This window comes from Neodiprion fabricii, chromosome 1, assembly GCF_021155785.1.
Source record: "Neodiprion fabricii isolate iyNeoFabr1 chromosome 1, iyNeoFabr1.1, whole genome shotgun sequence".
In the NCBI taxonomy this organism is placed as follows: Eukaryota; Metazoa; Arthropoda; class Insecta; order Hymenoptera; family Diprionidae; genus Neodiprion; species Neodiprion fabricii.
The window spans coordinates 39,874,152-39,891,510 of NC_060239.1; the positions used below are offsets into that span (position 1 = coordinate 39,874,152).

Sequence of the window (17,359 nt, forward strand, 5' to 3'; positions counted from 1 at the left end):
CTAGATAGTAAACCTGCTCTGCACTCCATCTGTCTGTCAAGCCTACACTCGGAAAAAACTTTTTGCTTGTTTACAATAATCAATTTGTAGATGCATTGTGTATAAAATATTCTCGAGGGAACACAACATTTTGTTGTGGATACCAAGAGTCATGAAAATTGTTAAAGTAGTTGCATAAATTCTACGAATTTACTATTGCGATTTCGTAGAATCCATGCCATTTCTTTATTTCTACGTCAAATTCAAATGTGTTGGATTGTTTTTGTTCAGAATTTCGTATAGAATGGAGCTGTTAAGCCTTTTTTTGCGTTTGAGATACGTGGACTTCCGATACTCGGAGCTATATACCTCAACGTCAAAATCGACCAGCCCACCCCCTAAACTTCTCGTAATGTTTGATTCTGACTATCGAGCCTATTCATCCTCAACCACATTTAGCGAATCTGGTATAATAGGTACTGGAATGCTGAAGGAACAAAGTATATCAATAATCAAGGCAAATCACTCACCTATGAAGATGAAAATCTGATGATGGGAGTATCGAAGAAGCATTGAGATGGAGACAGTCTGAAACAAAAATAAGAAAATGACAAATATATCAGGGTGGATGATTATCAAAGGAACATAACAGTGTCATCATTCGACAAACCTTATCTTATTATAATCTGATTCGTGAACCGAAATGGCTATGGTCAAAATATTCGGCGGATAGAGAGAATGATTTAAAATTACCAATTAATTTACAACGAAGTGATAATTCTAGAAATTAGTGTAGTTGATGTCACGGATAATACTGTGGCAAAACTCAGTGCCCGCTGATTTTATGCGGACTGTGTTATACATTCATTTGTATGGGGCATCCTACATCGAATTAGCAGTAGATAATTTTTTGGTTTGATGTTCTTACCAACCCAAAAGGGTCACAGCGATTTTTTCAGATTTTCTTCAGCAACTAGTGAAATTTATACATAATCGCGAAATTCATTACGAAAATGCAACTGATTCAATGATTTGAAATGTGATTTTTGAGCAACCCACGATAATGGGATCTCAATATTTTTAGTTTTCCCATGTTGGAATTGTTTGTGCTTTTTTAATATGCCTCGATATAGATTGCACAATCACATTATTTTCATAACTCCGTGATCTATTTGGATCGGGGAATAGAAAAAAAAAAAAAACTCCAATTCGGACATGGAGAAACAAAAAAATTAGGAAAAAAATAGTAAACATCAAGATCCCGTTATCGTATGGTGCTTGAAAATCACATTTCAAATCATAGAACCTGTGAGAACTTTTTCAGATTTTTATAAATAGCGTTTTCGGAATTGGTTTTTCAATTTTTTTTTCAAATTTCACCAGTGACTCAAATAATCTGACAAAAATTCCGAATCCTTTTGGGACGATATGAACATCATGCTAAAAAATGATTGAAATCGAAGAGTATGAGGTACATGGGCTGCTAATTTGACCTGGAACGCACCATATACGTATGTGTAAAGCGTCATAATATACGTTACAGGTATGACTGCACCTAGAGTGTATGCAGGTACAATTTGCACGTATAAAAATGTACGTATAGGTACATATAAACGCGTACGTGTAGGTACATAAAATATAAGAGAAGCGAGCGCGAAACCCGTTCGATAATTCTAGTAAAAGGACAAGCGTAGCTTTAGAGACAAATTGTAGCCGGCAAATTGCAAATCGCATATTGGGAATTGCACTGCACGCGTTAACGGATCGAGCGCAGCGAATAATAGAATCGAGCGGTGAATAACGCCGCTTGAATCCGCACCTGCATCCCCTTGAAAGAAGTAAACCTATTATTCGCAACGAGCAGCCTTCTCACAATCAGCTTGCAGATCTGAAGACCTTGGTTTTAATTATTCCTGAAACACCCTCTCTGCCTCTCACCTCACTAGCGTTTATAAAAGTAAGAAAACTGGAAATCAGAAAAATTTATGAAACGATATGTAATTCAACGACCCGAAATTTTTTTCTGATTTTATGTCCCGAAAAAAACACAGATGCCTTGACAAACATTCTACATTTTCAGATTTGCCAGGCTGCTGGGGACTCCAATGGCCAGTAAGCTAAAAATAATCGACGCATCGATTAATCGAGTCCAAACAAATAATTGAACACGACTCGATTGAATCGGTAAAAATTTATCGATCAATCGATTATTTCGTATTTTTTTAAAACCGTGCATTTGAAAACAAAATTTCGTAAATTTCAAGACATATTCTTGATGGCAGAATTTTTTTTTTCTTTTGATCAGTCATGGTTTCATTCAAAATATTTTTCAATTTTAGGTGAAAATTATGCCATCAGTAATTAGCACTATTTAATTTAGTGAAAGTACGAAACACATTGGTGATATAAATATTGTAAACCTGGATATCATTGTTTGATTTATAATCTGAGAATTGAATATATTGATTTTGAATTACAGTTTGTTAAATTTACTATACGAGTTTAGTAACTTTATGGTAAATGTATACACTAAAACTGTGAATTGAATAAAGTCGATAAAAACGGTTCGATAATTGATTTCATTGAGTTTCTGTGAGCACAGACATCATTTTAACAACTTCTCAGAAACTGGTACTAGACAAAAACGCCGTTTAGGATCGAATAGAAGAATTACCGCATTATTTGTTTCATACCCGGGTCATTGATAGCTTATGGGGAAGATATTTGCAAAATTCCTACTTACGATACAATTTTTAATGATTTTACGAACCCATTTACTAGCTAAATTCAGTCAATTTTCAGAACGTGTCGCTAAATTTACGGTGTAATAGTCACAAATTTAAAATTCGATTACTACTTCCAAAATATACATGGTCATTTTTTGGGCAATGCGCAAATGTGATATTGTTAGGGATTTCGGAAGAAAATTACGTAATTTCCAAAAACTGTTGAGAAACTATTCAAATACAGTACGGTCAACATTTTAGAATTCAGTTTTAGGAAATTCGAAATCAGACTAATTGCAGAGCAAAATTAATAGAGATGTACATTTATATGTTCTGCCACGATATATTTTTCATTTTATCAGGCTCTAATCGAATTTCTTTGTACATGTGTATGGTAATTTTAGCAGTATGTTCAGTCAATTACAAATGCTGTATGGTAAAAGTATAGTAAATTCACAAATGTAACAAATTTACCACAACAATTTAATATATTCAAAATATGCTTTTACGTTTTTCTAAGCAAGAAAAAATTTTAAAACCGATTTCGAATTTATTCAAAATGCTAAGTAATTCACTTGCAAACACTAAATTTTTACTTTTGCGTAGTAAATGTGTGGAAAATTTCGAACATTTTCAGTAGTGTAGGTATAGTTGACGCATTTGGAGAATTTAAACGGAAAAGCAATGCAATTCGAATACGAGAATACGTGTAACGATGTACGTCGCAGGTAATATGATTAATTCAGTGCCGTTATCAATACAAGATAGAATTTTCAATCGGAACACTTGGAATTCCAAGCCTAGAAGTCTACTGGGTGCAGGCATTCGAAATAATTTCCCTACTTTCGCCACCAGTATCGTGTTTTCAACCCCCCGAATCCACCACAAGGAACACCGAAGACTTTGATTGCTTAAAGAAATTATTATTGATATAAGCTCAAGATGTTCAGGATTTTTCTCAAGTACAATAGCAATCCTGGTAAATCATTTGAAAAGTGAAAATTTTATGTTAAAATTTCATTAATTTCAGGGTGCTTTGGGGAAATAATCGGCTGCGAAAACTCGATGTAATCATTACCTGATGTATCAAGTATAATGTCCTCGATGTCAAGCAGATTTCGAAGTATCGTAATTTCGTGCAAAATTTTTAATAATCGTTTCATTTTTATTAACAAGTTATTTCGCGTGATTTGGTCGATAACAAAGTTACAACTCTGCGCGAGATGAACAGTTCAGAATATCCGTCAAACGAAATTTAGTTTTGAATTTACGGGGGGTGATTCACCTTGTTACCATCGCATCTCTATCAAGCATCCCACTTTCTTGTGGTTGCTGTACATGGACACCTGAGTTTGTGATTTACAATTGAATAACAACAGAGGACAGGTTTGTCCAGTTAACGCTGCCAAAATCGAGGATGAATACAAAATGTTCATTCCGCAAGGAAATCTTTATCGCGTCAAAATAACCGAATGAAAATAATCGAGGAGAAAAAATGAAAGTCCTACACCGTCATAGTTGACTTCACCTCGACCGAAATTCCAGCCGTTCCCATTTGAAATGGGAGGGAGGTTGAAGCGTGTCTGTGGCCGGGCGTAAGAATCGCGAATGAAAACGAGGGTGCTTCTCGGCAAGATCGATTAGCCTTATGAATTATGAATTCTCGCTGATGGATGGTCACCGCTTTCATCTACCTAAACCGGCAACTTCGCCAAGACTAACCCTTTTCCCTCTGCACCCACGCGATTTCCCCGTATATATAACTACCTGACTTTTTATTCTCTGTATGCGTGATCGATCGGTGCATTGAACGTTTATTCTCCAAGTATCCCTCTTTTCTCTCGATTCTTTCTATTTTTTCATTTTTTATTACTGCTTTCTTCTCTTCTCCTTTTTTGTTTGGATCTCATTGCTCTGCGACTTTTTTCCTCCCGCGGGTTATAACAGTTATACTTTTTTTTTGGTGAAGAACTGAAAATCGGAGTAAGAGCAAGAGATTCTCATCCACGTTGCGCTTCGCGCAATCTACATCTTTCATGTTATTTTTAATATAGTCGTGGCCATATGAAATACCGCAACTGGGAGTTCGCATTCAGCAGTGTTAAACCTCCCGAGCTGATCTCTGAACCCAAAACTTGGTCACAATCACCCGAAAAATGACTAATGTTTTGAAATAAAGGATGAATGTATCAGAAGCGGCTCCTAGTTTCAAGGTCTCAATATGACTGGGAAATGAGCCGAACGTTTTATTTACTAGGCAGAAAGGAGTGTGTTAACCCTTTAATTCATGTTGGGATGCTCAGCGTCACACCTTTTTTTTTTTGCAGGTTTTTATTTGTTAAGCTACTTTTTTAGTAACAACTGCCAAGTCCTGATTCCACACGGTCCCGGAAATATTTCCGAATCTGATAAAAAATGTTAAATTTATTTATTCAATGATTGCAAAAATAGCACATCCAAACAAATGGTCGAAATTCGTACTTTTCCACGAAAAAAAGGATTTTCTGCTAATCTACCATGAATATCCAAATGCCAATTTGTACACAAGATTACTACACGCCAAAATATTGCCCAGAAATTTTTCAAAATTTCTCTTGTTTTGTTTGTCCGCCATATTGGATCCGCCATTTCGAATCTTTAAATTTCGAGTTCAGATTCGTAATCAGCGACCCCAAGAGCCCATGTATGCAAAATTTCAAATGATTCACACCTAAGGAAAAATGTATTCATGAAAAGGTTGAAAGTCAATGTGGATGGTTGCAAAATTTGGTAAAACCTGAATAGTTTCACTCAATGCAAAGCCCCCCCATGAAGAAGTGTAAGTACCCAATTCATTTTCTCAGAATTTGCAAATTCAAAGCAAATATACATGCCAGGAGTCTCCGGTGAAAGTGGCGAAATTCGTTTCATCGATATATAATAATACACATGATCCAAAGATGCGACCGCAGAATGAAATCTGTTATACAGGAAAATTAACGAGTATCCCTCCAGCCTGTTTCGCTCGCGGTGAACCAGGGCGAAGTTGACGGGAGGGTGAGAAAGCAAGGGGTGAATGGTAGGAGCGACAGTCCGATACACGTGACGTAGAGACGGTAGCTGGATGTTGCTCACGTTTCACTCACGTGGCCCGACACGAGCGACGGGCTAGTGGAATGGGGCGAAACAGGGAAATTAGAGGTGGAGAATTTCCGCCGCAAGTTTAACCACGTTGTCGAAATAACTGTTACCGAATCGATCTGCGCTTACTTGGAGCTTACAAGGAAAGTGTCTGGGGGTGTTTTTCTCTGATCGAAAATTTGGAACTTCTGATGCGTAGTTCCATCTACTGGGCTTTCCTCCGGTCTATTCGAAACTTCGCAAAATTCGCAGTTTATTGCTTCATTGTTACTCTGAAATAATCATTTATAGGTTTACACTTTCTTCTGTAAGATCCCGTGATCGAGACTTCAACGGAGGACAACGATTTTTGATACTTGAGGTAAAAAGACGCGAATGATTCTATTTACTATGGCATTTCACTCGACTGCGAACTGCTGGTATGATCAATTTTACCCGGAGTGAAGAGAGGCCTATGAGACGAAACTGCGCATCACAGGCTTCGTAGCTTAGTCGAAGGGAACGACCCTAGAAGTTTGAGTAGAACCAATGATCCAGAGGTCTAACACTCTCCTTGTAAGTTCGAAGTCTCTCGTATTTATAGTATTGAATAAAGGACAATAGTGCAGGAAATAAATTCAGATGCACTGCAACGTGCATTTTGGACATTTAAGCTAATCGTTGATCGAAGGATGGAAGTATCAAAGGTTTTACATGTAAATAGAAAGTTTTCGTCTCTTGAGCACCCGATGTAAGAATGTATGTAGACGAATGTTTACATGTTGGACATGTTTTACATGTAAAGTATGGAATGAAAATTCAAAGCTGTATATTTGTAATTAAGTGACAGAATGTTATTATACTTTTCTAGGACTAACGAATTTCGGGAAAAGTGAAGTTAACATTACAATATTATTTCCCTATTCTTTTCTTCTGCGCTTGCTTCTTTGTTCTTCGGATCTTTTACCTCGGGTATTTTCTTATTTCTCCCTCTTCTCATTTATTCTTTATACGAATAATCGACCGAAACCTGCACAGGAATGTCCCCACTATTGGCCGATCATTTGTGTTTATGAAAACATAAAACCTCGACCTCGACCTCGACCCTGACGGGGTTGGAAGGGATACCAACCTGACACAATGCATCGCAGATGCAAGATTCCACAGACAATAAGCTGATTGTAGAACTTCACAAAACGACACAGCTATTAATCAAGGCACATAAAGAAAACCGGTTCAACGACAAGGTTTAGCTGGCAAAAATAAAGCTTTTCGGCGGAAGCAGGCAATACGTAAACCACTTTCTGAATAGCCTGCACGGCTATTGAAACGACTTTAATTCCCATGCACTGTGTTTATTATACGAACAGACAAGTAACGAGGCCTCATCAAAACCGCACGCCGCAACCTCTTTTTTTAAACCAAAAACTTGACAAACATTTCTGACACTTCGACTTCGTTAACGTTTTTATGCATATGTAGACATTCTACAAGTTCCAAGCGTCTTACTCAAAATGGTCATTAAAGATTACATGCACTTAGTGATAACTTGTCGGTGAAATAAATAATTGTTTTGTCTTATCGATCAGACAATTACACCAGTAATAAGTTCAGTGACGTCAAGTCGTAAATGCAGATTGAACGCTTCTGAGAACAGCAAGAATGCGGTGGAACTTGGCAGAAATCTTATAATAATTATATAATCTTGTTTACTTGATCAAAGTTTACCTGCACTAGTCATGATAAAAATGTGGCGTAATTCAATCCGGTTTTACTCGATTCGATTGGTATGATTAATGATGAGGGTAGAAATATTTCGTACGTATGATCGCTCAACTACTCACCGACTTCCCTGACTTCGAAGATTGGTCGAACCTTCAACAATGTGGCAGGGACGAATCGCGACATTGGAATCGGACACCCCGTATGTGCGGAACTATTAGAAGCGTGCTAATTCGACCGTCGGCCCGTGCATCATCCAATTGGTTGTCTGGCGATGCCTCGGCGCCCGTAGACGCCCCTGCGATTCGTATAGAGCAAATCCATTTCAGCTGCCATTTCCGGCATGCGGTTCGCTACCCCGCTTTATCCCAAAGGAGCCGCGATCGACGATAACCACGACGCTCCCGGAGATCACACAAGAACCGGACAAGAGCTTTGTCCTTGCTCTTCCAGAGCCGGAGGAAACGGGTGTACAACTATTTCCGTTACCGAACGTAGGTTCGATGTAGAGTACGCGAGTGAAAAAAAAAAAAAATTTCAAACGCGCATGAAAATTTCGGTAAAGTATCTGAAATAGAATATCTAAATATTAAATATGCATCTTTAAACAACGATATTAAGAGCTCATATTTGGCTGAGATATTCTATTAAAGATGCTCTACCGAAACTTTGATGCGCGTTTGATAAAGAAATTATTTTTTTTTCTGTTCTTTTGACACACCCTATAAAACGTACAGCGTACAAAAGTTTTGTTGGAAGAACGAGCAAAATCGCCAAGACAATCAAAGGTTTCTACTTTAAGAAAGGCGTTTTGTTTCATTAATCATATCCAACCGAAAGAATTACCGGTTTTCCGTATAATGAATCGGTAAAATTGCATGTTTATCATGTTTCAATTTAAACTTGTTTGGGTTTCTGTATCTTCGAAGAGGCTCAAGCCTGATTTACAGTGTACCTATTTCTTGACGGAATTATTTTTACAGCTAGAAATTCGTAGACGTGGAATCAGCCGCAAAGCCGTGCGAAATCGAGCACGGGTCAAAGCGAGAATTGCACGCCGAGGTTACTCGCGAGGGGATTGAGGGGATTGAGGGTCCAGGGGGAAAAACATAGGTGCCGGCGCGGCTTCACACGCGTAATAAGATATGGCAATCAATTCAAACTAACCACCAGAAGCCAGTTCGCTCTCCCGATACCTACCCCGTCGCGTCGGCTCGGTTGGCAGTGGAGGATGACGCCCGGTATAAATCAACGTTATTAGGAGCCTCGTGTTCCTGGCGACGACCTCAACCCGGCCGTTTCGTATCAAATTATATTGAAATAGGCGAGCCGGTGCCACTGCCCCCTCAACGTTAACCACCCAGGGAAAATACCCTAAGTCTAGGGTGGATCGAATATTTCCGTGGCTACGGTGATCGAGGATGCAGCGCGTGATTTCGCGGTTGTACGTTACAGGCGGGTGGATGCACGATGGATGATTGTACAAGAGCACCGCAAGCGTTGGCTAGTACTGCGGATTCTGTATTATATTTGAGGGGGTGAAAGAGGAGCGCTCGGTGAGGTGTCTACCCTTATGCCGCTCGGAGGGTGTCGCGTTCGTTTTTACGCCTTCTCAGATTTAACGCGCAGATGCTGAGAGAAAGTCCGCAACGCTGGTATAGCGGAGCTTTGGTTACTATCGTTCTGCCATTTCTCTCGCGCAATTAACCCCCCTGAGGCATGAAATTCTACGAAACGACGAACGAAATTCTGGATTCTTCTTTGATTTATATTTTTATTCTATATTCTTCGTCGTAACGGAGGAATGGCAAGGGTACCTGAGTACGCGCCGTACTCCCTTGTGTACTCGCTGACTGACGTAAGTAAAAAACATTGGCAAAAAAAAATTATAACGATATTGAATTGGTCCAACTTGTTTCTTTTCGAAACAAAGCATAAAGATGGAATGTGAGCGTAAAAAGTATTTAGGTTCTTATCTTGTTTGTTTTTTACATTCCGAAATTATCGGTAAGTACTTTAACTTGCGTGTATTACGGAAAATATAATTCATTATAGACATTCGGGGATCGCGGGATATTTGTGCGTATCGGAACTACTTAGTTAACTACAAGGGTGAAAAGGAGCGGCAGGCATGGATGGCAATAATGTCGAGGCGAAGCGCGTGGAAACGCTGGGAGAAACCCCCACCGAATGATATTTAATACCAGATCCAATAATTACCAGAGACGAGACTTTGGGATTACATAAGTTTAATTGGGTTGCATGTTTATTTATTCGACGAATTCTCAGTCTCCGGTATATTGCAGTTGCAGTTTATTAGGTGTGATCTCTCCGATAAAAGTTATCATAATTTGCGTGTGATATCGTTCAATTTTTTCATGATGTGATCAGAAAAACACAAGTCTAATTATGAGAAAAGAAACAATTCTGGATTGTGGCGTTGGGAACATTGAACAGGAAAAAATACATTGTGTCGATTCAATTGGCCGCAAAAAAATGTACCGATCAGTTAAAAACGAAATAACAAAGGATCAGAGAAAATGATTGACGCACTATTGCAGAGTAAGATATCCCAGAAAACCGCAACCGTGGGGGAACCGAGCATCGAAAGGTGCATAAAATGCCAGAAGCGCTCCGAGATGAGTTTCACTTAAAACACATCACTCTGTAATTAAGGATCGCTCAGTTGAACGCGGATTTGAATTTCTCAAACAAGGCGTTACCTGTACATAGGACGAAAGCTGAGATAAACTCACGGGAATGTAACCGAGTTTTCGAAAGGTGCTGCAGGCTTCTGCTAACAAGCACTTATCCCCTAGGTCTCGAAACATGAGCCTCGTAACCCACGTCTTTTACCCCTCGTCACAATCAGCGTCGTGCAACGATTCCTCCTAGCTACTAACGCAACATAACGCGCAAATCCTGTCTGCCAAGCCGTTTGCCTACAGTGCAAGATTTCTAAATTCACGCAGTACTAAAATTAAAGACACCGAAGACGCCGTACGATAGAAAGTAATGGAAAAAGTAATTGTCAATTTGAGGTTTTGGCATACTTACGAACACAAGCATGATGAAAAATGCGGCAAGATAAGACGTCCTAGCCATCCACATGCTTACGAAACGATAGTGTTCCCCAGTCACGACGTTTCTGTAATTGTGAATTGAAACGTAAGGTTACACTCGGGAAAAGTCCTCGTGATATAACATGAGCTCGAATTTCATAGACTACGGTTTGAAACAGTTCAAAAAGTAATCTCAAAGTAGTTTCTTTCTGTAGAAACAAAAACTTTAAGGTCTGCAATTCGTATATCTAATTGTAATGAATACAGTAGCTTTTTCAGATTATTTACTAACGACTAAAGGTGTTGTTTCATGGTAAATATTTTTTTCTTCTAATTCGTAGGCTCTGAATTGTCGGCACGTGAATGTTCCTTTCAATTACTATCTCCGTGTGGCGTATCATCATCTCAAGGAGACTGAAATTGAAAGTCGCGCCCGCCACTAAGGAGTTGCACCTAATCGAAACTAATTACCGCCAAAGCCAAGTATCAGCTGCGGATAAGTTTATCAAAACTGCCGGCAAAGAGGTGGAATTCAGTCAATCGATATTGAATGACCGGTTCTTCATGTGAAGTTTTTTGAATTGTCGATAAGAAGATTGACAGCAAGAACAAACAACGTTGTAATTTCAATTGAATGAACACCAAAGGCGATAGGCGAAAACAAGTCGAATGATCTACAGAGTTCTAAACGGAACTCAAATTCTTGTAAAGTATTTCACTGTATCAAGAGATTCGTCGGTAAAAACGCGCGCCTTGGCGATTCCATAAACAGCGCTTTGCATTATCAGCGAAAGATGAGGAACAGAAGTTTGAAGTTATTTAAATTTGCAAATAATTCGTACCATCCCATTTTCTGGAATTAACACGTAGTATCAGTGAAACAATATTTGCACCTTCATACCTAAATATACTGAAACGTACCTCAAATAACCCTTGTTATCTTCGTGTTCAGCGAGAGTCTTTATACTGGCCATCAGCAAATCATCGTATCCTAAGAATTCATCAAGAATAAGGCGGGAAAAGGCGTCCCCAAAACATTTCTCGTTCGAAGGATCGAGGGTGACTATTTTCACCGGAATGTTAAGCCTCTGTCGTGCAGCTGGCGATAATCTCAGGAATCCATATTCCAGCGAGTATTCGACAATGTATTCGTCTTCTGGAAAAACTGAGATCGAATTAATGATCAAATAGGATTAAGCGTTGAAAGCGCGTTCAATTTTTCTAATTCAATTTTCACGCCATTTAAAAATATTTCATTTCTTCTGATATACATTGTAACAACGCGCCATGCACCTGCATTACTGTCCGTTGTCTCCACTTTTTTTCATTCGTGGGATTAACGAAACAGATCGATTGTCGAAAGCTGAAGGCAATAATAAATATCGAGGTAGCTAAGGTAAGTGTCCCAGTTATTGATCCTATCCCAATTATTGACCTTTTTTCTTGTATCTGTTTGATCCTTCATTATAAAATGACGAAAAATTAAATTTCTATTGTCTGACCCTCTACCGATTGGTTTTAGACATCGATAAATTTACAATTTGTGGCGTAACTTTATACCTTTGGAATTGAGTCTAAACGTGTCAATAACTGATACACATACCTTATACGTCAGTGGGAACAAAGTTTCCACCGACCCTAGAGGAGCAATATGCCGGAAACGTGAACTGCGATTCTAAGGCCGATACGTGAAAAGAGACTCCCCGGAATAAATCAGTGCCGGTTTCACGAGTTCCGTGATCCCCCGGCTGGACTCGCAGCAGCATTGCTCAACTTTTACGTCCTTCCGAGAGACTAACGCCATCCCACAGCGATGGTAACAGATAGAATGAAACTACTGATAGCCACGAAATCCTGCCAGGACATCTGTGCCGCGCCGCAGGAATCATTGACGGCCTTGCTTCTTCAACCCCACGAATCATGGTTGGGGATTCACAAAGTCTGTGAATTTTTGTTCCGCGACCGTTTGTGCCGTACGGGTATTTATTTATGCCTTAGCTTTTTGCTATCTTTGCGTTACCGAAAAGAGTTGTGAACAAGTTTTCAATCCCTCACGGCTACCCGAGAGTTTGTAAATTATTGTGTTCCACGAATATTCAACCTCACGATTCCATGTAAGTGAGCAACAGGTCGCGGCCATCAAATCCGTCCAATGCCGTTCCTCAGTTGTTACAGAGTTTATTCTCAGCAAACTTTGTTAACCTTATCGGGCTCCCGTTTGATCTTCCATCATTTCTGGACTTTGAAGGCTCGTTGCCGAATCCCGTGTGTGCGTGTGACTTAGCATATGTGTTTGTCGACCACGGCGTGCCAACGTATTTAACTGTTTAACCTTGTTTTCGCTTAAAAATTTTCCAACTGTTTTAATCTCTTCCGTGCTGTGTGAGATTTCTACCTTTCGCTTCGTATATCTGACGCGTTATCATCGTTCTGTCTTCGCGCGATTTTGGGTTTCCAGTCTATGCCATGTAAGTGAATTCACTTTATTTTATTACATTTCCATGATTATTCTACTCAAATTTCCCAGCTCTATTTTTACGGGAAAGTGCTACCGAAATTGAGTGAAGAATTATCACATAATCGATTTCAGTGACAGAAAATGATGAATCCAAAATTCGGTACCACTATTTGTTGTTCTCGGTATACTAGAAATTACTGCAAAAACAAATCCTCTACGACAAAAATGTATACGTAGAAGATGTGTCGAAAACTTTCTTCGGATGCTTTGATTTTGATTGCAGAGAATCTTTTTCTTTACGATTCACCGTACATGAATAGACTATAAATCGTAGTACCGAATATTTGATTCACCACACACTTTATAATAAGAAAGTGGAATATTTGGTGGTCATTCACACATGTCCAGTAGAATTTCCCCTTGAACAGCAAATATATCGTTTCTAGCTTCCGCGACAATTACCGCATACTTATTTTCACCTCCGGTAAGAGTTGTAACCGAAGTGATAGAAACAACTTATAGATGTAATAGACTACCTTACCAACCTGCCTGGGGGTAGGTGGTAAGAATCTGTGCGAATTTTGTTCCGTTGTATAAAATTCATACCTTATCCGATTTATAATATAAGCGTACTCTGCTCCACGTCCCCCCCTGCCTGACACCGTATGTAGTTTCATTCTAGTTATTTTATATTGCATTTATAAAAATCTGAAACTAATGACTTTCGGTTCCGTAGGAAGAATATGCCAGGTGCATAACTAGCATGTCGGTATTATCGGTTCTTTCTTTTGCTGAGGTTTCCTGGCCGCAATGCTCGATAGCGCCGATGCAATTTATTATAACAAAAAATTTATAAGATGCAGGTTTGTAACGTTATCCTAACGAGTCAGTTTTTGACATACTCCCTACTTCGAGAATTCAGGGTCAAATTATGTAAAATATAAATTCGCGATGCAATTAAGCATAAGCATCCTCTTTTCATAAGTGCTACCTGTACAAATTAATTATGAAATTGGGAAACATCTCTGCCAGTATTGCGTTACGTTAACGTTACAAAATCCAACCTTGATAGATATACATATACATATCGTAACATGCAATGTGCCGAAGTTAACGCAATAATAAAAAATATCTCAAGTTACCTGCTCTGACTATCTTCTCCACTTCAGAAACCTGTCCTTTCAATGGCTGAATGATATGATCGCCATTCGTTTCATCGTTCGATTGATCCTCGGTAACATTTTCGTAAGAGTTCGTAGGCGGTATCGTCGTTTCGTCCACCACTTCGGAGCCTGTCTGAAAATTTAATTCCCTACTTCAATCAAGGGGACTTGAAAAATACATCTTTCCCAGGCTGCTCAATACAACAGAACCTTAAAATACGAACTTGATGTTTCTAAAGCTATCAAGCGTGTGACACGGTTAGTTAGAGAATGCCAGGAAACTTGAAAACATAATCAAATAAAATTGCCCTATTCTACGTTTTCAATTCTGATCGCATTACCTCGAGCGGTTCCGCAGTACTTGGACCATCCCACAGCTTCGTTGATAATGGCGGACTTATCGTCGCGTTCGTTGTACTTAAATTCGGGCTTTGCACATCGCCAGTGACAGACAGACTTCCAATTTCAACGTTGGCGTCTGTTTGCGTGAAATTCTTAGCAACGTTTTCGCTTTCCGCCTCAGCATTTCCCTGTGCGTCTTCCTCGACAGTCGAAGGTTCGATGTTCAAAAATGATCTGTTCAAAAATTAGAGGAATCAGAATAAAAACCTTCGTGCGATTATTATTCATTTTGCATTTTTTTTTCGCTACTTCTCTTTGAATATATGCTGTGCAATTAAATAGTGAGATATATTCGAGATATATCGGAGAAGACCTACCCATCTCTAGCTAAAATTCCTAATACGCTAGCGAGGTCATCGACTTTTTCCTGCCTCAACTTCTCCTCCTTGGCGTAACTCTTTTCTATGGTATAATCTTCAGCGCCACTTCTGAGGATCTCAACTCTCAGAATACCATCTCGAGGCCAGTCGTCTCTGATGTGTTCCAAACAGTTGGTTGGTGCTCGGGAAAACACTATGTGGATGTATGCCAGCACGAAAAATGACGTTATTGCCTGAAACGATACAAATTAACAATTTTAAACTGCAATTCATTCGGAGGCAAGCACGGGGGATAGCGCCGGGATGTAACAAATACCTAACAACGGAGGACTCCGTTTGATAACAGCAAATATTCGGGGAAGCATTCGACTGGATTCGAAATATCTTCGCGATATCTTTTTGAAGATCGCGGGAAGTAATACAAACTTTAAATAAGGTTTAGTAAATTTGCAGTTATCACTTTACAACGTTTTATAATTACAACTCCGCTACTGCTTGAACAACTTCATTCGCATTCTTCCCCGCTAACCCGATATGAAGTGAATTTTAAAAAAACTGCGCACGTCTGGAATTCCGTCACACGACATTATCCAAAGCAGAAATCCGGCGAGTACTGGTTCTAATTTCCGTTATGTTCGCCGCTATTTGCCCAATTTCTCCGAGATCTCGCGACCCTTTGCTGAACTAACGCGTGCTTTGAATTACTCGTAAATACTTTCTCTGTTCTAAGAAATTCTACTTGAACGATGCCCTTATAGACATCTTTGAATACACCCTTGACCGCCATCACTGCTGCGTATAGATCAATCCAATAAGTATAACCGCGCTCTGCACCTGCTCTTGGTAGATATGTGTAAATGGACGGAGTGGAAGAATGCAAACATTAAAATGTGCGTTCAAACTCTTGGCTGTGGGTTTTTTCATTTTAATACACGCAAATTCGGACATCTTCTACGGAATATTCTCTAAAAATAATAATAATAATAACAATGTCTCAGAAACTGGCATGGAGATATTTCCACATTACAAGACGGAAGGCAAGTTTCGGAAGTTGAAGAAAAATTTCGAAACATGTAAATTATATAAAGAAATAGAATGGTTAATGTCATACTAATATAATGAGAGTTACCTTGAGCAATACGATAAATTCAATAAATCGTCGAATAGGTCTGGGGAAGGCTCTGGCGTAGGCAAGGGCGGCCTTGATGAAGAGGGCATGAAATAGCCTGTCCCGAACATTGAATAGTGGATTTTGATTATTGTTGTTCCTCGCCCTGTTCATATTGTTATTATTCAAGGGCCCAATGGCCGCTGCAAGTCCGTGATTATTATCCGCCCCGACTATGCCGTTGACGGTATTAACTGGTGGAACAGGTGGCAGGGGCGGTGGTGTCGGTGCCGTCGAAGCTATCGACGAGGGTGATGATGACGATGATGATGTCGAAGGAGTAACAGTTACCCGGCTCTCAGGGTTGTCCGGTACTTCCGGTGGCGGTGCTGCGTCGATTTCTGACATTTTGCAATATTAAACGATTCGGTAATTATTACCCTCTTATCTTATCGTTTCTTTTATCTCTATTATTATCGATATTGTTATTATTCTTTCGCTGCGTAAAATAATTGTCAGTGTGTCGTCGTCGTCGTCGTCTCGGACCCCGTCTTTTGTCGCGTTTTTTAAATTATTTTCAAAGCCGACAACCAATCATCGTATAGGACCGGGTTGACTTGTTTCCCGCACGCTTTTTCGTCCGGTATAACATTTCCGACGACCCGGGGTAGGGAGCGAAGCTCCGGACACCGCCGGCGAGATGCTCCTGAAACAATGTTTGGGAAAGAAATGTTTCCCTAAAGTAAATCATATATTCACCTTATCGTTTAACAATTATGGCCATTGTTAATCGTCGGTAGGTACATCACAACTCCTCGGATTGCCAATGGATTAACATTCAATTCTTCAATGTGGTATTTTAATGAAACAAATATTTAAATAATGTAATAAAAAAAACCATTCGTCACATCGCGGCGATCACGTGGCAATGACAGCGCAGTATTAAATACGGATACAAAACGCACGCACACGCGTACACATAACTGCAGTGCTAACACTTTCCCGAGAGAACGTGTTATCGTATTTCGATATAATTTTCAAAGTATTTGTAAAAGAAAACAGGCAATAAAAGAACTGACTGATCGTGATGGGAAACCGAAGAGAAAAAAAATAAGCGCGGAGAAATAGCGAGAAGGTGTATTGAGTCGAGGATGAAGCATCTAGACGACACCGCGGCAATGCATTCCAGTATCGAACGAACGGTATGTAATATGAAATATTTAGAAACGCGGAAGAGCAACAGACTGGTGCAGCTGGTGCTGCTGGTGTCCTACGAAAACCATAGGACAGCCCCGCCGCCGCTGATACACTGAATAGCTA

The 17,359-nt window shown here is 39.5% G+C and overlaps 1 protein-coding gene across 6 annotated transcripts in view; it reads right to left on the reverse strand.

Annotated features, from left to right (window-relative positions):
• Window positions 1-17,359, reverse strand: part of LOC124188003 (membralin) — a 78,901-nt gene that overhangs the window by 60,691 nt on the left and 851 nt on the right. For 2 of the 6 annotated variants that reach the window (XM_046580250.1, XM_046580251.1), the window contains exons 2-8: window positions 16,061-16,745; window positions 14,929-15,164; window positions 14,551-14,785; window positions 14,189-14,342; window positions 11,510-11,753; window positions 10,584-10,674; window positions 510-567 (exon numbers count right to left, since the gene is read on the reverse strand). In XM_046580250.1, the coding sequence (XP_046436206.1) occupies window positions 510-567; window positions 10,584-10,674; window positions 11,510-11,753; window positions 14,189-14,342; window positions 14,551-14,785; window positions 14,929-15,164; window positions 16,061-16,447 (1,405 nt within the window). In that variant the 5' untranslated portion in view covers window positions 16,448-16,745. Of the gene's footprint in view, window positions 1-509; window positions 568-10,583; window positions 10,675-11,509; window positions 11,754-14,188; window positions 14,343-14,550; window positions 14,786-14,928; window positions 15,165-16,060; window positions 16,746-16,798; window positions 16,955-17,359 lie in introns of those variants that run through there. The other 4 variants (XM_046580255.1, XM_046580253.1, XM_046580256.1 and 1 more) reach the window with 3 other exon arrangements.